General features: G+C 37.9%; 2 protein-coding genes across 2 annotated transcripts in view; both read right to left on the reverse strand.

Annotated features, from left to right (window-relative positions):
• The window catches only part of LOC109418006 (uncharacterized), an 83,750-nt gene that overhangs the window by 15,271 nt on the left and 42,880 nt on the right, over positions 1 to 25,599 (reverse strand). Inside the window, exons 10-12 of the mRNA XM_019692163.3 lie at positions 19,274 to 19,711; positions 5,015 to 5,176; positions 4,355 to 4,947 (exon numbers count right to left, since the gene is read on the reverse strand). Of these exons, the coding sequence (XP_019547708.3) occupies positions 4,355 to 4,947; positions 5,015 to 5,176; positions 19,274 to 19,711 (1,193 nt within the window). The remainder of the gene's footprint in view (positions 1 to 4,354; positions 4,948 to 5,014; positions 5,177 to 19,273; positions 19,712 to 25,599) is intronic.
• On the reverse strand, positions 9,298 to 20,066 carry LOC109406034 (zinc finger protein 600). Its single transcript, XM_019679101.3, has 5 exons — positions 19,780 to 20,066; positions 19,086 to 19,711; positions 17,223 to 17,648; positions 16,958 to 17,161; positions 9,298 to 16,881 (listed from the first exon to the last, which is right to left on the reverse strand). The coding sequence occupies exons 1-5, from the start codon at positions 19,924 to 19,926 to the stop codon at positions 16,749 to 16,751; spliced, it is 1,536 nt and encodes a 511-aa protein (XP_019534646.2). The 5' UTR covers positions 19,927 to 20,066; the 3' UTR covers positions 9,298 to 16,748.

The following is a 25,599-nucleotide window of genomic DNA, read 5'->3' on the forward strand; positions in this document are numbered from 1 at the left end:
TTGAATAATGTGACAATATTTTTTGTGTTTTTGGGTATGAGTAACCATTACATTTCAGGGATTGTTTGAAATTCAATCACAAAATTATTATGTTTTTACAATATGCAAACATATTGACTTTTATGAAATTTTGGAGAAAAACTTCGTATTAAAGAGATCCAGTACTTGTTTAGGAAACATCAGAAAACGATGCCGTATCCCGGATCTGACGTGCAATTTTGTCTAGTTTTTGGCTATATAGGTCACCGTTTGCGCATTTTTGCGCTAAGAGCGAAAAAAATTTTTTTTTTCCATCAGGTCACAATGGAGCCGCATGGTTGTAGAGGAAATGATATTGTTTAAAATTTAAATTTTATCTTAACATAGTTCAAATTGACTTCAGAATACTAACAATTTAGTGTAATTTTCATTCTTGTAAGAGATTTTCAAGAAGTCAGATGGTCATAAGGGTGGGGGGGGGGGTGGTGTGAGTGTGGCGGTGTCTGATAATGTAATGGCCACAGCTTTAACATTTTTATTATTATTTTTTTAAATATTATTTTATTTTTTGACAGAAAAACACAAGAAGGTGGGTGCTCCAGTTAAAAACAGTAAGCTGGAGAAGAAAGGAGTGATGACTAAGTATGAATAAGTCTTTATTTTGTTAGACACTACCCACATGTTGCTTCACCAGATACAACTAACTCTTTTAACCTTCAAAATAAAAGAAAGACAAAAACAACCGTGAAAAACATGTAAGAATAACTACAAACCATTGCTCATTGATTTTTTTTAAACTGGTCGTTTCTTCGATTCATCTTAATCGTTAGAATTGCTCACCAACCTTGGAAGCAATCTCTTCACGAACTTCTATCGAAGTTTCAATATATAGTGACACAAATTCGTCGACATCTACGTGTTTCTTTTCTACACGCACATCACAACAGTTCAAAGCAACAATCATCTATAAATATAAAAAAAATCGCTAAACGGCGTTAAACGCTACGTTAAATATTTTGCTGCGTAAACGTCGCGATCACCAAGGCAATCTTTGAATATTTTAATCGCAATTTTATGAAACGAACATTTTACGCTCTTTAGTAAAACCCCTTATATTGTTTTTTTAAACTTGAAGTTTTATTGTATGTTATTCATGCAGTTTCGTTAAACACATTTCTACTGAACGACACACAGAGTGATAAAGATTTTGAAAACATTTGCTGGAACTCTACTGGTCATATATATGATTACCGATCTCTGATGATCGTTTATCAATAACTCCCTTCAATATTGCGAATATGAATTGCCAATTCTTTATAGATGGGGTTGTTTCGGTTGCTTCAAGAAGTGATAGCTGGGATCGATGTACCTTACAACCCAAACTCGGAAAAGCATATATGAAGTTGTTGAAACGAGATTGATAAAAAGCAGTTCAAATTTCACGCAGTTCACTATATTAGAATATCTGACCCCATAACGATTGAATTACCACACCTCCGTGCACCCACCGTAAAATGTCACATGGTCTATGGGCAGTCCCTGAGAATAGACCACGTCTTGTCAGCCAACATTGGTATGTATCTGAATTGATCCATTGAATGAAAACGTAGGTAAACGATTTTTTCTAATGATTTATGAAGTTTTGAAGATTTTGGACCACCCTAACAGCAACAAATACACAATTATAGTTTATTTCAATAACCAATACATGATTTAAGAACCCCCAAATTAAATGGTTTATCAAAACCTACGTTCAGAAAGCACATCTTGATAGCTTATTATCGATTATTTTCACATGCTTTCCTTAATCAGCAGATTTCAAAATTTTGAACCACCCTAATATAGTGAAATCAAAATATTTGATAAGTTCCATATCACAAATAGATTAAGGGAACTAAAATCATCATAACCTGTGAATTTTAGCAATTTAGGTTAACATTTGAAGTTTTGTCCGACTTTTGTATGGAGGCCCGCCACTGTGCGTCGTCGTCGTCCGAATCTAGTATTGCATCATTCAGCTGCCCGCGGGTGTCATGTTCCCGTTCGTTCGCTTTAGTGCAACGGCATTCTGTTTCAGGGTCGTCGTTGTGGTTATTTACCTCCGTTCTAGACTTAGCGGTACGCATTGAGACGTCGTCGTCCGCGTTTGGTTTTGAATTTCTGAATTTGCCTGAGCCGCTAGGTTTGTTGGTATATGGAGGATTGAACTTGGTTTTCTCCATCTGGTTGTTTTTAATTTCTGGATATTTGCCAGCTGAAGGGCCTTTATCCATTCTTTGCCTAAAAGCGGCGTTGGAATGCTGGATTGAAATGTCTTGCGCTTCTTCTAGTGTTTTAGGCCTGTAACTTCTCACGTACATGGAGAGTTGTTCCCCGTTCAAGCCGTCTATATAACGCGTTAAAGTCATGAGACTGATCAACTTGTTAACAGCCTCAATGGATGATTTGTAATCCGTCATCTGAGCGGCGGATGTTTTAATCGCGGTATCGATTGATTTTAGTTTATGATAATATTCGTGTAGTGTTAATTTGCCTTGGCGGATGTAAAATAGACTTTGTATGTGTGAAGTTATATCTCTTTTGTCGCCAAATGAGTTCAGTAATATTTCTTTAATGTCCTCCCACTCTTTTGGGTTGCCGGAAGCTATCAAAACTTCTCTGGCGTCCCCGGTTATTTTTGATTTTATGACGCGGATGATTTGTTTCCATTTAGGGAAATCATCCTCGTATTCTAATAGGTCTTCCAAGGTTTGGTCGACATCCTCAACCCATGCGAGGGTTTCTTTCCTGTTTCCAGAAAAGGTCGGAATAATTTTGATTTGGTCAGGAATGCTGAAAGTTTCCGACCGTCTACTATTTAGAGAATTGATCGTGTCGATCAATGAATTTTGATTTTCGGTTAATTTCTTAACCTGGTATATTAGTTGCTCCTTGGTGATTTCACCTGAGACTTCACCGCTTGACTTGACGTCCGGGTTCATTTTTTAATTTAACTTTTTTTTTTTTAATTAATTTCAGACGTTAAAATATTGCTTTTCCTAAGAGGTTTTAAAAGATATCCTCTCTTTTTAAAACTTTAGGTGTGGCGAATATTGACGACTTTAGTATTTAGACAAATGTAAAAACTTTGTCTGTTTGTGTGTGTGTGTGTTTTTTTATTATTTTACCCTATTCCGAGGGTCACTTTTGTTCACTTTTTGTTCACTTTTATTCACTTGAGTGGAGAAAAAAGTTTTCTACTTACAGTAGGATATTCTGCATCCTCCTGGAGTTTAAGGTATCCTGTAGAATCCTGGGGGTTGGTTCGTCAAGTGGGTCCTTCTTCGTTCCTGATGCTCGCAACTCGGTGGTTTTCTTTCTCCGATGGTTTCCCGGGGCACCAGCTGTTCACTATGAACTTAACTCGGTTGGGTTTGATGCACTACGAATCACTTTTCGCGACACTACTTCCACTTTTTTTTCCAGACTGCGCCAGCTTTGCGAGACTTCGCCGAGACTTATAAAAAAAACATTTATTCAAAAACACTAAACCTAGATTCTACAATTCACACTTAAAACTAAAGTCATTTCACTGTGCCCTAGCCTTTTTATCACTTCGTATACCTAGCGTCAGCGTTTGCCATCCGGTCCGTTGGTGCGTCGTCGGTCGCGTTGTCTCCGTTTCGATTCTGCTGCGTTGACGATTGCGTATCGATCGGTGTCACTGCCGGTCGATCAGCCAAAATCCAACCTGTTGGTTGTTGCTAAGGGGCCGTTCATAAACCACGTAGACTTTTTGGGGGGAGGGGGGGGGGTCTGGTCAAAGTCTACGCTTCATACAAATTTTAAAATTTTTGTATGGACAAAAGTCCACGAGGAGGGAGGGGGGGGTCTGAGATGGCCAAATTTTGGTCTACGTGGTTTATGAACAGCCCCTAAGCGGTGCATGCCTATGATGATGAATGTGTGGCACCGCCTGGGTTGTACGATCGGTGCGGGTTGTTTATGTTGATGGACGAGGAGCGCCGCCTGGGTGTAAGGGGCGGTGCGGTAGCCTATGTTGGTGGAAGTGGGCGCCGTCCGGGTGTAACGTATATATATATATATATATATATATATATATATATATATATATATATATATATATATATATATATATATATATATATATATATATATATATATATATATATATATATATATATATATATATATATATATATATATATATATATATATATATATGATAACAACCAATATCCACATAAGTTTTGTGAAGTCTTTCTTATCGATCATTAGAATATAAAAACCCGATTTAATCCACCTATGGTGAACAGAACCCTTCTTACACTTATTAAAAATATTGTTGTAATAGGTCCAAATGTACTGTACTTACCGAAAAGGGAAACTCAATTCACAAACAGAACAGTGATGATTCCGTGGTCCGTGTATTCTTCTTTTGTGCACTTGCAGCTGCGATTTAGTGCGGCATATTTTATCACATGTGTTACATTGTAACGGCTGGACTTTTCTAACTTTTTGATTCCCATTATCAAGCGGTTCTCCATCGTCCGCAGGGGTTTCAATTTTTACTTCTTGTAATTCAATCTCATCCTCTAATCCAGGCGTTTGCTCACTTTCTTCCGTTTCATGATAAACTCCCGCAAGACTCTCTTCTTCTTGACTATGATCGTTGCCACTATCATTCTGCAATTCTAAACTGACTGATTGCAGCAGCATTTCAGGGTCATCCTGATTGGAAGTATCTTTTGAGGGAATTTCAGTGATATCGTCCTGCTCTTCAAGTTGCTGTCGTGATTCGGCTTTCACTTCTCGAGCAAGCCTGGCCGGTGTTTCATCCTCATCCCTAACCATGGATTGCAGTATTCCTTGCACCTCCTGGCAGCGTGTCCAAAACTGGTGGAAATCGAATAACCGTAATCGACATACGGTGCAGATGGTGTGACCCTTGCGATCATCGTAGGATATCTGGAAAATAACAGTCACGATATCAATTAATACCAGATACCATCCTGTTCACAACACAAGACTTCACTGTTATCGAGAGATAATTTCCTATCCATTGGTTCAGGCTGCTTTCCTTGAAGACATCTTCGAGGTATTCTTCTCTCATGCAAAGCCGACACATATTCTGGAGGCATTGAAGACCACCCGACTCGATTGTAACTATCGTCGAAGCCATAATTTGCAATTTTTTTAAGAATCACTGAACGCACTTGAAATCATAAGTTAAATTTTTTAAATTTACAGCTCGCCGGATTTGTTTATGTTTACGTTTGGGTGAACTCTCTCTTCACCGCATTCCACTCACACATAGCCGTCAACTAATTTTCACATGACACTTAACTTTTTTTCAGTACCGGGAAAAGTATTCATCCAACCGGCTTTTCGAATTTTAAATTGAAAATCAGGAACGAGAGCCAAGTCTGTATTTTATTTGTCTTATTTAACAAGTTATGGGCCCAGGGACGCTCTGGTGGTGGTTTTGGAAGCGAGGAGACCAATATGCGGTACAATCCAAGAGATGATGAGGAGGCCAATATCCGATGAGGCATCAAGATGCGATGAGGCCGGGAGCCAATAGTCGTTGAGATACCGAGAGGATCTGTTTAGTATCTTGAAGGACCTGCAATGTGAAATGAAAAAATCGAGGCGATGGGTGCCAGCTGATCGGTGGACGCAGGAGCGGAATGGCCGAAGGTACTCGGTGTCGGATGAAGCTTGGAGCCAGGTGGAATACGATGACCATGTAGAGCTTGCCGAACCTGAGTGTGTGATGAGGAGTGTTAAAGTATACCACAGAGAACAGACATCCAAGTCCAGTTCCGAAACTGTGTAAGGAATTTAACGGCCATTTGAAATCGGCAACACATGTAGCAATAGCGTGATGCTGCAATCGGTTAATTTCCCATACTAATTTTATTCACCACTTGAAATGTTTCAATTCACCACTGACTGTGGCAATATGGTGTTTGGTGGCGTTAGTGTTGTCATCGTGTATTGGTTTGCAACCTTACTCGAGTAAAGATTCAAATCCTTACACAACTTGTCGAATGAAATTTGTTCTAAACTGAATGTCTGTTCTCTGTGAGTATACTTAGTTTTATACAGTTTTATATAGTTTTGTTCTGTTAGTTTTCACCCAAGGAAAGTTTATGGGGCAAAAAACATGGAAAAATTGAGAGTTTTTGAAAATCGGTCTTCCATACGTTTTGTGACCGGGGATTTGGTCTTGGATAGAAACTGAAACGAGACCAGTCAATAGGTAGCTGGATATGGGGCCAAAACGGACCAGCTGCTGATTGGTTGATTTCATGCTATTAGAAAAAAGCAAAAATCATCCGACCGTTCCCGACCGAGTGTGGACAGTGTTGTCAAAAGCGATTGAAAATACGGTCCACATACATTTTCATTATGGTATAAGTGCATTATAATAACACAGAGAACAGACATCCAGGCTAGAACAAATTTCATTCGGGAAGTTGTGTAAGGATTTGAATCTTTACTTGAGTAAGGTTTCAAACCAATACACGATGACAACACTAACGCCACCAAACACCATATTGCCACAGTCAGTGGTGAATTGAAACATTTCAAGTGGTGAATTCAAATAGTATGGGAAATTAACCGATTGCAGCGCCACGCTATTGCCACTTGTGTTGCCGATTTCAAATGGCCGTTAAATTCCTTACACAGTTTCAGAACTGGACTTGGATGTCTGTTCTCTGTGATAATAATGAAATAGAATTATTTTTTTTTTCATTCGTAATAATTAATTAAATGTATTGAAAATTTAACAAAAAATTCAACATTCAAAAGTGTTATTACGGAGATTGTTTCAACTGCTCGGGGGGTTGCTTTATCAATTTAATCCAGTGATCCTCAAGCCCGTTTTTTCAACTGCTTGTATTGCAACACCTGGATCAATTTGTGAAACATTCAACACGTTATTCTTGAGTATATTGGGAGTAGAACTACTTTCATAAGAAACACTGAAAGGAATTCTACGGCAACATAGAGAACAAGACGTCACGTGCGGCCCGCGGGCCGCACTTTGGTAACCACGGATTTAATCCTACTCAAAATGAAAAATTGAAGCGCGGTCTGTTTTGTTCACTATTTTTTTTTTGTATTTTTGTTAGAAATGAGCACTTATAATAACACCAAAAGAAGGCAATGAATCGGTGCCTACTCGCTTCTTTTCGATGATAAATTTGGGAGTACCTAGTCCTATTTTGAACAATTTGACCTTGTTTGTTTTGTAGCTGATGCTCCAAAAAAAAAAAAAAAATATTTAGCTTAAATCAAAACCGAAGACATTTCTTCTCGTCAAAAAGTAAGCCTTATCTTTCACCAGGAAGCAGAGTTACTGCATCTCAACGGTGACTATTTTGTATGAAAATCGTGATACGTGTTCAATTTTGAAGAAAATCTAGCTTTAGCGTTAAGGTATTTTTTCCAAAGAATTATGTTTACAAATACCATTTAGAGCTAATCCTTCATTAGTTTTGATTTACAAACACGCTATGGATAATCAATTATGGAACTTTCCTTCATTTGCCCGTCCCCCTAAACTCATGACAAAATTTATCCGTAAAAAACTTGAATCTTGAAGCAACATAAAATGTTTGGCAACACTAGCCCGAACGACGATCGGAGCGAAACGTAAATAAACAACAAACATTTTGGAAGAAAAGAAGATCAATAAGAAGCCAGTTGTCCGGTCTCGTCTCAGGATAGAAACTAGAAACGTCAAAAAACGCAGTAGGCAGGACAAAGTTTGCCGGGTACAGCTAGTTTATTATAAATGTTACAATGTAATTCACCACTTGAAATGTTTCAATTCATCACTGACTGTGGCAGACGATTAAAGTAGGCCCAAATTTGTTGTGAGCCACTTGTTGGCAAGAATTTTTCACAGAAGTGCTCCCACAAAGCCTGCCAAATTGTTTTCTCATCTCTTCTTTCAGCGGATCATCAGCTTTCAATCGTTCCATAGCTCGAAGAGTCTTCCGACGAAGTTTGACCGTTTGACTGCTGCAGCAACGTCCTTGGTCCACCAAATTTCTGATTTTCCGTTAAGCTTCCCAGAAGACTTTGGAATCTGGTTCTCTGCGGCTTGCTCAAAAGCACCAAAACAATTTATCGAAATAACTTTAATTAAGGGGATTTTTTTTATTACCGAACAGTTTGGGCCGATTTTGATGAAAATTTCACAAGTCGTGGATATATGATCATATGGCCGGGGTTCTGCTAAACCGAACTAAGCGCCAAAAAGATAATTCCGAGATAATTAAGCTTAAAGTTCAACCACTCACAAATAAACAACAGAGGAGATTATTTGAAACTTTTCCGCACACATGTATTTTCGCGCTTATCTTTTATTAGAGTCCTGCGGCGGTCGTACGCTCGCAAGGCATACCGCCGCATGACAGTCGCAAGGCAAAACAAAAGAAAAAGTGTTCCCGCCAAAAACAAAAGCGCGTGGGTTTCGCGAAGTGACAGATGTTTTTGAATGTATTTGTGACGAACGGCAAGAGTGGCTCAGTGGAATGAGTGTTCTTGCTGTCAAACCCCATATAATGGAATCATATACTTTTAAATTTGGTGACGCTGTTATGATAAGTGACTGTCGCGCTAATATCAGAAGCCAGAGGCAGATAATCGCCATATTCTGATTTTTCTTAAGAGGCATAATAACTTACAAGCCTTCATTAGCCATCAGAAATTAAGGACAAGGTATTTGGAATACACAGCTCAAATTTTCCAGAGCACAAATCTAGAGAACCGTCAAACGGATCTGGCTGAAAATGTAACCAAATGTTTACTGTGCTGCAGCAAGCATCAAGTTACATTTTCTGCCAGATATGTTTGACGGATCTCTAAATTTGTGCTCGAGAAAATTGAAGCTTTGTACCCTGTGAGAATCTTTCTCTGTAATGATTATTCAACAACTGTATTCATTATTTGTATACACTTTATTACCGATACTTCAATATTACATATAATGATTCACACTCCAGACAACAATAACAACATCTCAACATATGACAGATACTCAATGTAAACATACACGCTAAACGTAATACAGTAATACAATAATTTATTATGTGCATACCACAAGGTACCACATCTCGTTTTTTCTCCAGATTCGCAGCAAGGTCACTCCACGTTGTTTTCGCTTATAGTCTCCTCAGTTTATGAACGACTCGCTTCAGTCTCACATCAGAATTAGTAGTACAGTCATCCATTTGGTCATCCATCTCTGCTCGGCATTTTGGTAAATTATTTCTCCCTTATTTATGGTTGTACCTAAAAAGAAATATTATTTTGACCCAAGTATTTTCCCAAATCCCAAAATATGTTTAATACTGAGTGTCAAGCTAAATATTACCTTTGCTGATGAATTAATTGAATTGCTTTCCTCTTCTCCAATGTTTTCAATGACAGCTAGCATGCAAACATTGTATACTGCCCACTGATATTTTTTTGACATGTCCCTTCATAAAAGAATCTCATACAAAAGGTATGGATATTCAGATTATTATTCAGACATTTGAATGTGCACGAATGTTACAGTGGAAAAATTATCAATATCCATTAACTCGTTTTCGATCCAAAGTGTCCAAGTGTCATACAAACACTATTTCATTTTATGTTTTTTTTATCGATCTTCGTTGAAACTCGTTTCTTATTCAGAATATATTCAGAAGTTTGGCTTTACAGATTTTGTTTTCTAAATATCGAAGGGATTGATACTTTTTTAAATCAAATCACGATTTCGAAAAACGTCACTTGTCCAAAGCAATATTTGTAATACTAGTTTTAGCTAAATAGTAATTTGAAAACTTGAAAACATCCAGTTTTTGAATTATATTTAATACATTTTGTTCGCAAAACTCGCACCCGTACTAGCTGTTGTAATCCTATAATTAGCTCAAATTCTTAATACATACATACATCATCGTCGCAGTACCAAATCGAAGTCACGCATTTAAGCACATGCAAAGTTGCAGTTGTGACGTAAATTTAAACCGGTTGCTGGTATTGCGCATCATTAAGCTACTTAAGAGCTGAAAATAGCACTAATCTAAATCGAGTTGCTATGTTTATAAGTAGGTTAAACATCAATTTTCGCACCGCCAGTAGCCAATTATTATATACAAAGAAATTTTCTCCAGATAACAAAATAAATCGATCATCTTATTGAAGCACTTTTCGACGGTTCACCTATACCTATACCTATAGGTGTCCACGTTTTTAGGAATCATATTTCCGATAATTTCGGAATTCTCATGATTTACCATTTACCTTTCAAACTGAATGAGTTTATTTTTACGGTTTGGTCGCTCAATAGGTTTACATTCTACGATGCATATTTTCCCGCATTAACTGGTGATTCGTGCTCAATCAAACCTATTTTAACATTACAAAACCAAAAATTTGTTCCTTTGATGTCGCTCTTTTGGGTTCTGAACTGTAGGACTTATTTTAATGGTGTACCTCCAAAATATTGCAAAAGCCCCTCAACATGTTATGTTCTCACTCTAGATACCTAATGAAGCTATTTCAGCGAGCCTTTTTCAAATTATTCGCATTCAATGTAGCGTCAAAATTTAGAACCTTTTATCTTTAAGTAACTCTAATTTCCTATATATGCTCATCATATTGATAATATTCTCAGTTCGTTGGATCGGACTAGAATGTTCTGCATTTTTGCAAAGCCCAATCATCTGTCTATCATATCACTTATTTCACATCTTTTCGATGAAATACATCCTCATTTCTTTAACGCTTACAAGTCTGACGTATTTAGTGCACACTGACCATGATTGTCTGTGTCATGATTGCCTTTACGCTTGCCTCTACGATTCATTTCTATGTACTGAAACAATTTAAAGCACGTTTCTATTCAAATTTTCAATGAACTTATTAACACAAATATCACTCATACATGTACACACATTTTTATTGGTAAAAATCCATGGATATAAATTTTACTTGTACACACATACTCGTTTTCCACGCTGGATCACATAACACATAAAATCGATGGACCTTATATGAACTATGTGTATCTACACATGAAAAGGGTTATCTATGACAAATTGCAAAAATCTATGTGTGCGACACATGCATACAATATTTGCAGTTTTTGCAGTGTATGAAATCTAAAAAATCAAACAAGGTAGCATGTTAGTAAATGGTACCTGTTTGCATAAATAAGCTCGACTGAAAAACAAACCGCATAATTCAGCTTTCATTAGATATATCTATTCCTGCAGTTACAGAAATGATTATCTTTTATTATTCCAATATCTTGTGCTTTTGATATACTGTAAGTTATTCTCCTCAATAATCGTTTCAATACTTCTTTAACTGATCAAAATTTGTCTCTTCCTGTAAGTAAATTATTGTGCAGAATTTGTTGTTGAGCGTACTGCTGTACCTTGTTCTCTAACTTGTTCCACAGTTCTTGGCAAGATGGCCCACTCATTAGCAAAAATGGCACTATCAAGGGCACTTTATCCAGTGTTAGGCAATCATAAGTCAAAATGCCCCTCCTGACCACACCCGATACATTTTATATTCAAAGACTTCAGAAGTGATTACTCAAGAACTCACTTGAATCGCATAAACATTAAGTGGCATTCAATAGGTTATAAAGCGCTTTTTACTCGAATTCCTGAGACTTCTAGTTAAGCCGAAAAGTTTCATTTTTTATTGTCCGTTTTTTTTAAATATCCAATTCAACTAGCCATTTGACTAGCATGGTAAATAACTGGTTAGTGGTTAGCAACTGCTCTGAATATGTCGTCTAGCTTCAACGAATGCTTTAACTGTCATTTTGACGTCCTATCTTGCGAACTACCAAGACAGTTTGATGTTAATTTTCACACATTGATGTTAAATTTCTTGAAGTTACATTTTTAGTCTTGTAAGAGAGGACAAAGCATTAGTTAAATCATGTCTTCATGTTAATTTGGTTGCAAGAGCCAACCCTTTTTACGTCTCGTAGACTTATTATACTTTACTGAGCAATGATAACTTCAATATATATCACCTGAGGTGGGTCCACAACAATCTCAGTATCTGCTCAGTTATATTCGCATTTGGAACATATGCAAATACTATTCGTTCCTGTTTTTCTAGTCACGCTCAGCCTAAAGTTTAGTTTTGTCTTTCGCCTTCTCAGCTGCCACTTAATTGGTGTGAAATTTCATTTTTAATGGTTCAATTAACTATAAAGCCCAGATTGGAGTTCAAGAGAAATCGCTCAAGAAACTTCTAGAACGATTCCTGGCAGAAACATTCTACGGTGACTGCCATTTGAACTGTCATTTCTTCGCAACTGCGTACTGCGATCAAAGAAAAAACGGTTTCTTAAGCGATTCAGCCAAGGAATTTCCCATGCATCAAGATTGGCCGACAAATTCATTCTGATCTGCAAACAACCCTTAAATCTGCGTTGGCTGGTAATCTGTTTCTTACGAAATTTACGACACTGTTGCGTTTTTAGTACTTTAATTTTTAATAACACAATTCGCCTTTTACGGCTCTACAAAGAATCGACTATATCTGCCTTGCAGGTCTTACCGCCTTCAACGGCATTTCCACCTTCAACGGCTTTTTCCGCCTTCAACAGCTTTTCATTCTCCGACGGATCTTTCTGCCATCGAGTTTTTCGCCTTAGTCGGCTCTTCTGCCTATAACATGTTTTCTGCTTTCCGCCTTCAACGGCTTTTCTATCTGTAATCCTTTCCGCCTTTTACGGCTATTTCAAGAATGTCGCCTTCATTAGCTTTTATCGCCTTCATTGGCTTTCATCGCCTTCACTGGCTTTTAACAGCAACGGCAAAATTTGATTTCAAAATATTGTTTCACCTCTACGCCTTCCTCGGCCATCCGGTTAACAAATCAATACTTCATTCATCATTCAGCATTTAAGTCTAGATTTAGGAGAACAACCTCATTCAACGAGTATCGATATCACAATCAACAAAACTTAGATTTTCTTCACAGTTCTTTATTTCTTTATCTGACAATAGTGATTGTCATCGATTTAAACTAAACAATACCGATCACCATCAAAATCTCTCACAGGTTGATCATTGTCATTAGTCGAAGATACAAATAGATTGTTTGATTCATATTGAACAGTTAGTACACAATATTTACCTTTTTGATTCCAATGTTGAAATTCAATTACAAGTCATCACCTGGAGGTCATCACCACTCTGCATGCACCACACACACACACACCACTCGTCTCTTTCTTTTTCCAAAGACAACACTTCCCGAACCGAAATTAAACTAATTTCACATGCACTGTTCACCGTTCTCGTCGCCAATGTGAGAATCTTTCTCTGTAATGATTATTCAACAACTGTATTCATTATTTGTATACACTTTATTACCGATACTTCAATATTACATATAATGATTCACACTCCAGACAACAATAACAACATCTCAACATATGACAGATACTCAATGTAAACATACACGCTAAACGTAATACAGTAATACAATAATTTATTATGTGCATACCACAAGGTACCACATACCCCAAATACCTTGTCCTTAAGAATACATGTAAATTATTCGGAATCATTAATATAAGTGCATTTTATTTCTTGGTACTTTGCACTCAGTTCACTCTGACTGATCAAAAACATTAGAAAATGGTTTATAGTTCAGTTTGGCTGAACGTGATTTTTTGTTTCAGGTAAAACCAGTTGTACAGAGAAAAAAATCTCGATTTTTCATCGTCTATCAAGTTGAAATCGATATCACTCACAATCCTTTACATGAATCAAAAAGGACGCGTATAGTATGGTAGCACGAAGGTCTCAAAATAGTTTGAAATATGAACGGCGGAAGCCCTCCCAGCTCAGCTTTTCCCACCCATGCTTTTTCTTCATCAGCGGTGCATGTGAAGGCACAGAGCAAGAGTGATTATGTCAAACGATGTCCTTGCATACCCTGAGGTCCTGGGATGTGAATGTGGAGCAATTTGTGTACTTCAAATTTATGCTGGTCGAAGAAAACCATGAAAATGTTCTGCCAAAGTGTACTAAGTACAAAAAAGTTTCCAAAAATATGAAATAGATTCGAACTTGGATCATCTGAGTGATAACCAAGCGCGTTACCTCTAGGTCATATTACCTTGCTGAAGGTCAGTCGTCAAGTCTGAATCAAGTTCTAAACATTCTTCTCAAGCATGGTTTTTGTGAAAACGCCATTTTTCGATCAGCCAACCAAGTGTTTGATTTTTTTCAAGCTTTATTAATCTAATTAGGCTTGTTGTTCAATGACGGCTCCTGTGTTAAATTACCAGTATGAAGTGTATCGACATAACACTGGTATTAAAAACCAGTTGGTTTTTGTATTGTTGAGAATAAATTGATTCTAAAATGCTGTGGACTTGGTTCGGTCTGGCTGAATGTGATTTGGAAAAATGGCAATCAGCGCCATCGAAACATAATTGGTTCCTAACACACCCATATTTCTAATAACGTGTTCATTTCTCTCACAGATTGTTTCTATGAGTCGGTTAGAAGTTAGAAATCTGACGGTGATGAGGAGAACTTGAAATGTTCATCACCTGGATCAAAACTAAAATATTTCGCTGATTCTATCGAATGGTTTACAGTTCACTCTGGTTGGATGCAAAATGATGTTTTGTATGTTCCGCCAAACAGAAATTTTGAATTTACTCCACGAAGAGCTGTCAGAATTACTGGATTTTTACATGGAAGGAAGAGCATCATTTTCATCACCTAATGGTTAAGAAAACTCAATTTTTCAAAAAATGGTCTTTGGTTCGGTTTAGCAGAACCCCGACCATATATGGTATTCAAAACAAAAATCATAGTGGACTATTTTTTCGGAAAACGCTAGATCGTGAAATTTGATTTTCAAAAATTTTCTAAAACACCCCAAACTTCAAAAAAGCATATCTCAAAAACTATGCATCGTAGAACGAACTTGTTTTTAGTGAAAGCGACGCCAAATTACCTCAGCAATTCAATAAAAATACACTGAGAAAAACATTCCTTAGAAAATTTTTCACCCTAGAGCAAAAACGTCTAGAAATGCTGATAAAAGTACCGTTTGTATCATATATCTATAGATTATTTTCAACCAATTTTTTTCTAAGCCCAAAAACTAATGTTCTTCCTTTCGTTCTTTGACGCCAAAATGAAATCTCTTACCGTTTTAGAGATATAGCCGAAACCCCAACGACCGGTCGCTAGAATTGTCAGAGGAACCCATCTACAACAGAGACCGTTTACTTGTTGCAACACATTTGCTTTGCAACGAGCAAATGACATTTGCTATTTACAACGTAACTTTGACACTAACGTACATCCGAGCGTGCATCAGAGTGCATTGATAGCACGTGCCTTTTAAATGTATTAAATAGTCATATTTTGTAATGGTCGGGTTTGTAACTAAAATGTGTTTCAAATAACGGGTTGATATCGAGTGAATGCCACCGATGAGCGTGAGATTACTTTATGGCACTCAAACCCTATATGTGTTGTTTATGATACAGACGGTACTTTAATCAGCATTTTTAGACGTTTTTTCACTATGGTGAAAAATTGTCTGAGAAATGTTTTTCTCGGTGAATTTTCATTGAATCGCTTCACTAAACAAAGTTTGTTACATAGATTTTGAGCTATGATTTTTTGATGTTTGGGGCACTCACGCGACCGTTTCGATTTAGTTGTAATGATTCACTGCCTTCCGGAATATAACGATGGCACAAACATCCCAAATGGAGAATAACGAACCTCTGGAGCCGGTCTTCTGCTATCTGAAACCTGTTCTCTGTGCTTCAATTGTGAGTATTCTGGAAAGTTTTAGCTTCGCTGAATCTCTCAATTTCACTAATAGTAATGAATTATTCTTTCGAAAAGAATTTACACAAATATGTTACAAACACGGAATTTATTGAACGACATTTATACTGCCCCCATCCACTCACGTAACAGTCCCATGATTGCTGGGTTCGTATATGGGACTGTTATGCGAATGGATGCATAACATACAATGTATATTATACATTCAGGGGGTGGCCGAAATGTTTGGGATAGCCACCTTTTTTTGAAGATGCTATAACTTTTCATAGGGTGCATCAAAAATTCTCAAATTTTGACTGTTTCTCAACCTGTTATATGTGCATCATTGGTACAAATTTGAGCTCGATTGGTTAATCTTTCGTGAAGCTAGAACCGTTCTAGTAAAACACAATTTTTAGACAACTAATTTTTGAACTGTCATATATCGGAAATCAGAGAATCGAAATGAATGAAATTTTGAGCGATTACCAACAACATATTAATGTTTGAAAATTCTTTAAAACATAGGTACTTTTTAAACGTTGAAAAAAGTTATTGTTTTGACATTTGCAAATTTACAAAACCGCACAAAAATACTAAATGTGTTCTTCTTTTAATCTAAATGAGCTCCAAACTATCTTTCAAATTTTCATTCAATTTGGTTCACTGGTTTCCGAGATATGACAGTTCGAAAATTAGTTGTCTCAAAAATTGTGTTTTACAAGAACGGTTCTAGCTTCGCGAAAGATTAATCAATCGATCTCAAATTTGTACCAATGATGCACATATAATAGGTTGACAAACAGTCAAAATTTAATAAGTTTGGGTGTACTTTGTGAAAAGTTACAGCATGTTAAACTTTTTGAGAGAAAAAAAAGTTGCTTATATCAAACATTTTGGCCACCCCCTGTACCTCATTTATTTCGAACTACTGTCGGTGCCGAGGTCGATGCCTTGAGAAGAGCATGCTATTTTGGCTGAATCAGATTGATCTTTCCTGCTAATCCTTCCGTCACCATAATGCCTCCGTACGTGGTGGGCCAAAACAGAACTAGAAGTAAAAGTATTGAAACGAACAGTTACAACGACGACCTGAAAGATGTTCGGATATTCATTCCGGTGCGTACCTTGTGCCGAATTTCTTATCGCATAGGTGACATGGATAGCGTCTTGGTCCGTGCACTTTTGGTTTGTGCGACCTCAGTGTACTTTTCAGTGCGAATTCTTTCTGGCAAATATCACATCGAAATGGCCCTCCCGCTGATTCTGATGCTCTTAACGGACGTGCACGATTCGGATCGTGCACTGGTATGTGTCTGTTCAGTGTAACTCTGGAAAGAATGAACCTATTGATTATGACAAAATGAGAGAAAAAATGTTGACTTCGCTTACTGATTAGCGAATGGCTTTCCGCATATGGGACATACGACATTTTTTGCATGACATCTCATATGACATCTTAGTTTGTCCCCACTGGAGAATGACCTGCCGCATTGATTGCATCGCCATTTTTCATCTGTTCTGCTTTTTTCTTCGGTTTCGGAAGGTTTTCGTTTCTCAGGAATCTTTGTGCTGACAACCGCTTTATCAGTCTCTAGTTGTTCTTCACGCGACTGAGATGCTTTCTTTTCATTCAGTTTTGCGTCATGACTTCTTGCGTGTTTTTTCAAATCACGCTTTTGACCAAATGTTCGATTGCATTTCCAACACGTGTATATATCATTCGTCTTTTCGTTGTCGATTCGAAGCTTCAGTTCTGGATTGGCTTGAACTCTCAACAAATGCATCTTGGTTAACTCATGCTTTTGCAGGTCTATCCTACGGTAGAAACAACGGAAATCAAAATACAACTGCAAGTCCGCTAAGTGCAAGAATTTTGCAGTTATCGCACCGCTATCCGTCAAAATGGAATGTACAGCGATGCGGTGATTTTCGCATGCACTTTTGCTGCAACGCGATGTTTTTCAAATGCACGTGGGCTGCATTCTGTAGCAACTGACAGTTTTTTCACGTCTGCCAGTTGTTGCAGTTATCGAATTTCATTCGGTAAGTGAAACGTAAACATGTTGCAGTTATCCAACGTCTACGGTATTTTACTTTAAATGATGAAAATTGTGAAAATTACTGTGTTGTGTTTTCCGTGTTAGTTTACGTCTAGGAACTGTCACATGTATAAATGTTGTTTATAGTAGTTTCTGCTTTTAGTAGTGTTGCGTGTACGAACACGTTGCATTACACGCTCACTATCTGAGTTACTGGTTGAAAATAGTAAACAAAAATCAGCTGTTCCCGGCAAAATCAAATGGGCATATTTTCAACCAGTAGATTTGCATTAGTGTTCGTGACGCCGCGCTGCGAAACCACTATTGTTGTCTAGAGTGTGAGTGATTGTATGTGGTAATTAAGTATCATTAATATGTTGGGAATGGATGAGCACCTTGTTTATAGGAACCTTGTTTATAGCAGTAGAGTAAAAGTATAATCGTCTAAACTGACAACACTGTATCAAACGTTTTTTCAGTTCAAATAAAACCGATCACTTGTACAGACGCGTTCCTTGTTTTGTTCCCGAAAGTACCCGCGGTTCTTTTGTCTGCTCTCGGTGCTCTTCGTTCGTCTTCCCGGCGGTTCCGTTGCAACTCTGCTAGTGCGTCCACTCCATCATAATAAAGACTATATTGTCGGGCCGCCACCAAACCGGACGTCGCACAATCAAGTCGCGACGCGACCCAACTCGCAACATTTTTGAACCATGTCAAAAGTAGTGCGCATCCTTCCCGTTGTTGTCAGCAACACAGCGCACTAGATGCGAAAAAGTTGCGACACTTGTGGACCAAGAAAATGGCAATTTTTGATTGGATGTCTGTCTTGATTCCAACCGGATAGACAATACAAATAATGAATACAGTTGTTGTTCAACAATATTGTAAAGAAAGATTCTCACAGCTTCCATTCGATTCTCTTGGATTCCATTCGATTACATTCCATTTTATCCCGTTCTATATTTCCATCTGTTCTACCTTCTAGTTTTTATTTTCTTTTCAGCGTTGGTATTCGAAGCAAATCAGGCATGTGACTTAAAATGCGTCAATCAACCCAATCACGCCCCGATTTGCACAGTTGTTTTGTGTTATACTGCCGTTCTATGCATAATTGTCCCATGTTATATGGGATTCTCATATAACATGGGGCAATTGGGCATAGAACGACAATATATGTATGTAGCATTAAAATGTAATTAGTAACTTGACTTACCCATAAGAGAAGCCTAATCCACAAATCCGGCAAATATGATTTTTAGGTCCATGAACTCTTCTATTATGCCCAACTAGTAGTCGTCTAGTCCGGTATGTTTTCGCACATGTGCTGCATTGAAACTTCCCGACACTTTTGTCTGATTCATCTTGTGGTTCTTCATCATGTACCATACCCTCGATTTTTACTTGATGTACCACAATCTCATCCTGCGCAGAAACCGATTGCCCATATCCATCATCATCTTGATAAAGTTTTAAATGATCATCTCTTGCGTGGTCGTTGGCAATATCTGGTTTAAATTCCACACTGACTGATGGAAGCTGCAATTCTGAACTATCATGACCGAAACCATCGACTGAAATTTGAGTTCCAGTGTTCGATCTTAGGTCCTTATTGCTTAGTTCAGCTCCGTTATTGAACGCAACTTGCTCACATGGTTCAGTTTTCACGTGTCGGAGATCAATGTTCTCGCCATGCCTGGTCAATGTTCCATATTCTTCCCGAACCATGGATTGCAGAATCGCTTGCACCTCCTGGCACCGGATGTGAAATCGGTGAAATTCAGCTAACCGTAAGCGACAGATAATGCAGACGGTGTGACCCTTGCGGTCATCGCTGGATATCTGAAAAACCAAAGAATCGACATTAATTATTTCAGATCTTATTCCTCAATTTCAACTAAAGGCTTCACCGTTATCCAAAGGTAATTGGATATCCACTGATGCAGGTCATTCTGCTTGAAAACATCTTCAAGATTCTCTTCACCCATACAAAGCCGACACATTTGTTGGAGGCCCTCTGGACCACCCGACTCGATTGGGACTAGCGTCGAAGCCATGCTATTCTCCACTTGGTTCACCTAAATATTTTATCGTTTTTAAACTGGAAGCACAAACTGCAGATTTTCTAACTTTTTCCGATTTATTTATGTTTACATTTGGATGAACTCGTTCTCATCATACGCCACTAACACAGTCACAGCCACGAATGACTGTTTGAGAAAACATCCGAGACTTTTTCTTATCGGTTTTATTTTTTTCAGTCACGGAGTATCCACAAAGCAAGCAAATTGACCGGATTTCGTGAAAAATTCTGTTAATTTTTCATATAGCTCTCTGTGGTAAACACTGTAGCACATTGCAGCCACCATTCGAAAATATGGTAATCGCTCCTCCTTCTACTTCTCCCAGGGTGACGACACAAGTTTTTATACCCCAAAAAAGTCGCAATTAGTCCACAAAAAGTCGGCAAAGTGTTTGCAATTTTTTTTTCTTATTTGTTGTGCTTTTTTGCCTTGGTAAAACTTGTGTCATGTCATCCCCCTCAACTTCTCCGATAGCTGCTTAGTACACCAGGGTCAAATATTTGTCCAATAAGAAACCAATGCTCAAACATCTTGTTTGACTCGATCGAATTTTCATTTGTGTCAAACAGATGGTGTTTCATGAGATCTTTCCATGTCAAATAGTGTTTGAATCAAACAATCTTTTGGTTAAGGAAAACTAAATCATTATCAATAGTAACGAAAAGCTGCATCAAATTTTTATTTTTCTTGGAATTTTATCTGTATACATATTTTTTTTTCTCAAATGTCTATGTATTAATTATTTTTCTTTGTCCATATATTTTTTTTTGACTATTCGCTTACTTCTGTTCTTTTTCTCTTGACTTATAACATCTATTAGTAATATTTGATTCTTGTTTTCTTGAATTTAATTCCATTTGTTTTTTTTGTGTAATTGTTGTACATATTTTCCTGTAATTCATGTTTATTTTTTCCTGTTATGTTAGCGCTAGTGCCATAACTGAAAAACGTACTTTTCGCTTATTGTTACAGAGCTCGAATACTAAGCATAATGGATATGCATAGAGAAATTGACTTTGTCGAAGATCAATTAAAAAGCAGTTCTTTAGAGGAGATCAATTCTTGTTCCTGCCGGATCGTGAAGACATGTATGTCGACGATGATGACTATGATGATGGGGTTAATGTCACTCTTCTATCATCATCGGCTATTATGGGATGTGCAATGGAAATTACCCAAAATACTACGGTGGAAAAAAAGCTCAATGATTCTGCCGCAGATGCCGTTGGTATTAACAATTCTGATAATGGTGATAAAAAGCTGCCATCCCCTGCTGTTGATGAAAACGAAAACAAGCGGAAGCGTCTTAATGGGGCTGCTAAGAAGAGGTTCAAGTACCTGGTAGATCACGGACATAGTCGTGATGAAGCTCGCGTATTAGCGGAAAAACCATTCCGCGTTTTGCAAACTGATCCAGCAAAGCGTCGCAGAAATGCCAACCTAAGTGAATCAGTTTCCAGTGATACTAATCCACCGAAACGGCTTGCTCGTCATGTTGATAGAGGACAGACTTCTGAAGCTAGGGCCTCGGTTCAAAACAGGCTAGTACAAGCTAGAAAAGGTGGGGCATTGACTAATTCGAAAGAGGCTGCTGGAAACAGTGGGCCTCACAAACCGCTATATTCGGAAGTAGCGAGCTGCATTAGAATTGGTGTTTTGCCGGAAGGCTTTCCCAACACTGAACTCACTACACAACAACTAATTGCGACACAGAATGAAATTCTGAAGAAGGTTGCTGAGCAACGAAAAGAACGGGTCAAGCCTAAGTTCGGTAACTGTTTGTTCAGACCTGGGCATATGATTATTGTGTGCAAAAACCAAGACACAGTCGATTGGTTGAAGGCTAAAATCCCTAGTATTAAACCATGGGAGAACGCGGGCCTTATTGCACTTGATGAAAAGGACATACCCAGGCCTGAAATCTTAGTGGGATTTTTTCCACGTAGCGAAAAAGACTCCAACGAGGAAATTCTTGCCTTGGTGGAAAGCCAAAACGAAGACCTAGTAGTCGATACTTGGCGAGTTATCCAGAGATACACGGTTAAACAGCATCACGTGGAACTAGTGTTCACTGTTGATGCTGTTTCCTTGAAGTCTCTTACAGTCTTAAGTATACAATCGACTACAAATTTGGAGTGGCCTACATGAGGAAAAGAAACCCAAAGACAGAAGGCACTGAGGGCGACCAGAATGAGGAAACAAGAGGTGCTGGTGAAGAAATATCAAGGGATGATGATGTTCAGACAGGATTCGGAAATCAGTAAGAATGCTGTTGGCGCTGAAATGACAGAATCTGGTCAAACGGAAGGAAATAGCAAAGCCGCAAATGAGGAGTTAGAAGGGAAGAAGAATGATAGCCCGAGCACTTCGAACGCTGGAGAAAAAAGCGATAAAAATTCAGAGTTGCGAAGGAAAGGGAAGTAATGATCGCTTGGCATATCGCCAAATACAGTCCCACAAGCAACAGTATAAGTTAAAGGCGGATAAAACTGCCTAAATGTAATCAAAATGGTGAAAGAATTCCGATAAAATGGCCAAAAGAAGCATAAAGTTCATACAACTAAACCTTCATCACGCTAAGGCAGCTTCAGCAATATTGAGCTAAACATTTATTAAAGGCAAACTGGACGTGGCACTATTACAAGAACCATGGACAAGGAACCGTAAGATTTAGGAATACACACTACAGGATGTAAGTTGGTTTATGATGATACTCAGCATGCACCAAGAGCTGCAATTCTTATAAACTGTAACGCTAAATTTACACCTATTACAGAATTCATCGGAAGGGACATTGCTGCAATTTCATTAGAGGTGCCAACCGCGAAAGGAAAAACACAAGTATTTGTGGCGTCTGCGTATTTTCCTGGCGATGTTGAAGAAGTACCTCTTCCAGAAGTTGCAGCATTTGTGTCCCATTGCAGAAACCATAATAAAGGGTATATCATCGGATGCGATGCTAATGCCCACCATACTGTATGGAGTAGCACCGGAATCAACAGCAGAGGTGAGTTTCTTTTTGATTTCATAACTCAAAACGATATCGATATATGCAATAGGGGTAATTCTCCTACATTTGTCAATGCTATAAGAGAAGAAGTGCTGGACTTAACTCTTTGCAATTCAGTTCTATCAAGTAGTATAGAAAATTGGCAGGTATCTGACGAAATTTCATTGTCAGATCTTAGACAAATTCTATTTGAACTTGGTTCAAAGGAAATATTATGGGAAACTTATAGAGATCCTCGGAAAACAAATTGGGAGCGAGCAATATGCCCGAATAGTAAACCAGAGTGAACTTATTTCTGATACTATAGTCACAAGCATTGAACTTGAAAAGGCAGCTGACTGCTTAACTACTGCAATTATAGATGCTTACAATGAAAGCTGTCCATCAAAGGAACGCTCCAGTAGCAGAGATATTCCCTGGTGGAATCAAAGATTGGAAAAACTAAGAAAATATGCTCGTAAACAGTTTAATCGAGCTAAACTTACATTGAACTTATCTCCCTACAGAGAGGCCTTAACTAATTATAATGAAGAAATAAGAAGATCCAAGCGGAAAAATTGGAGACACATGTGCGAAGGCATAGAAAGTGCCCCTGAAACTGCAAGACTTCAAAAAGTACTCTCGAAAGATCATGCTAATGGTCTCGGAACGCTAAAAAGGACGAACGGGTCTTTTACTGTAAATACTCAAGAAACTTTGGAATTAATGATGGAAACTCATTTTCCAGGATCTATTCCTTTTACCTCTGATCAGAACAGGGATCAAGATATCAGTTGTGATAGTTTAAATAATGGATCGGAAATGTCCAATATAGAAGCAACTGATGTGGCAAACTACATTTTCTCTTACTCAAAGATCGAATGGGCATTAGACTCTTTTGATCCATTTAAAACACCAGGTTTAGATGGAGTTTTACCTGTGCCTTTACAAAAGTGCAAGGTAAAAATTATTCCAAGTTTGATAACGCTGTTCAAATCTAGTTTTCTACTGAAGTTCATTCCATCTAAGTGGAGACAAGTTCGAGTAGTATTTATACCAAAGATTAATAAAAAAGATAAAATGTCGCCGAAATCATATAGGCCAATAAGTCTTACATCGATTTTCCTAAAACTAATGGAAAAACTAATAGATGAGTACATTAAATCGAACGTACTTTAAGATAAACCATTAAATGGAGCTCAATTTGCCTATCAGACTGGCAAATCGACTACATTAGCTCTACATTCATTAGTTACAAAAATTGAAAAAACTTTTGAACATAAAGAAATACTTTTGGCAGCAGTACTCGACGTAGAAGGCGCGTTCGACAACGCTTGCTTTGCGTCGATGAAAAGAGCCATGACACAAAGGGGTTTTTCTAAAAACATAATCGATTGGATTGAAGTGATGCTTTCAAGAAGGGAAATATCTGCATTTTTTGGGAATTCAGTTGTAAAGGTAACAGCTGTTCAGGGCTGTCCCCAAGGAGGAGTAATTTCTCCTCTCCTCTGGTCCCTGATTGTTGATGATCTTCTTGGAAAATTACAGCATCAAGGATTCGAAGTAATTGGATTTGCGGATGACATTGTCATTATTGTCCGTGGTAAATTCGATAAGATTATATCTGATCGAATGCAAGCTGCGTTAAATTTTACTTTAACGTGGTGTAAAAATGAAGGGTTAAATATAAACCCTATAAAGACAACAATTGTACCGTTTACTAAAAGACGCAAAATCTCCATATTAGATTTAAAACTAGGAGATGTTAAGCTGTCTTTATCTAGAGATGTCAAATTTCTAGGAATTATATTGGATAGCAAGCTCTGTTGGATCAAACATATTGAACAACAGATAGAAATTACGATTTCATGGTGAAGCGTCATTTTTTTTGATCATCTCTTTAGAGTTCCTGATGTGTCTCGTCAGGAATGGGAAAACAGAGAACCGGATTTTTGATCTGGCTCAATAGTTTTTTTTTCACTGATGGTTCGAAACAAGATAACAATGTAGGGGCTGGAATATTCGGCCCTGGAGTTAACGTTTCATTACCATTAGCTGGCCGACAGTTTTTCAGGCTCAAATTTATGCCATTTTAGAATGTGCTGACATTTGTCTCAAAAGGCGCTGTAAAAACGCTAATATATGTATTATGCGTTGCGCGAAAATTTGTACGCGCAAGCGTCCAGACATCTCCGCCAGTAAGGAAAATCATTTCGGTGTTTTCGGCGCAGTATTCCTTGGCCAATTCGCGCACTTATTGTAGAAGACACCATAACGATTAAACATACCAGCGGAGGTCTATTAGCGATTTTGCACCTTTTTCGCTCTCTATTTTCTTGCAACGGGTAATATTTGCTCGGATAGCAAAGCAGCACTGAATGCCTTGAAGTCCAAGGTGTACACATCAAAACTTGTCTGGGAATGTACCGAGCTTCTGCAGCAATTGTCCTGTCGCAATAAGGTTAACCTGTAGGGTAACGGTCGAATTTTGGACCCCTAGAGGACATTAGTTTGAATTTAAGTCACAATCAGCCAGATTCAGCGGGTATTGCACATAATGATGATGTTAGTATGATCGTTAAAGCTTCCACTGTCCGTTAAAAATACCCACAAGGTCATTTCTGGTTTAAAATTTGATGAAAATAACTTATTTTTGA

This window comes from Aedes albopictus, chromosome 2, assembly GCF_035046485.1.
Source record: "Aedes albopictus strain Foshan chromosome 2, AalbF5, whole genome shotgun sequence".
In the NCBI taxonomy this organism is placed as follows: Eukaryota; Metazoa; Arthropoda; class Insecta; order Diptera; family Culicidae; genus Aedes; species Aedes albopictus.

Bases quoted from the DNA above. Each gene is read 5' to 3' on its own strand.
- LOC109406034 (XM_019679101.3), bottom strand. From the start codon at position 19,926: ATGGCTTCGACGCTAGTCCCAATCGAGTCGGGTGGTCCAGAGGGCCTC. The intron at 17,162-17,222 runs GTAAGCGAAGTC...CATTCTTTCCAG, and splicing joins GGAAAGCCATTCGCTAATCA to AGTTACACTGAACAGACACA. The intron at 16,882-16,957 runs GTACGCACCGGA...TTTTACTTCTAG, and splicing joins GATAAGAAATTCGGCACAAG to TTCTGTTTTGGCCCACCACG.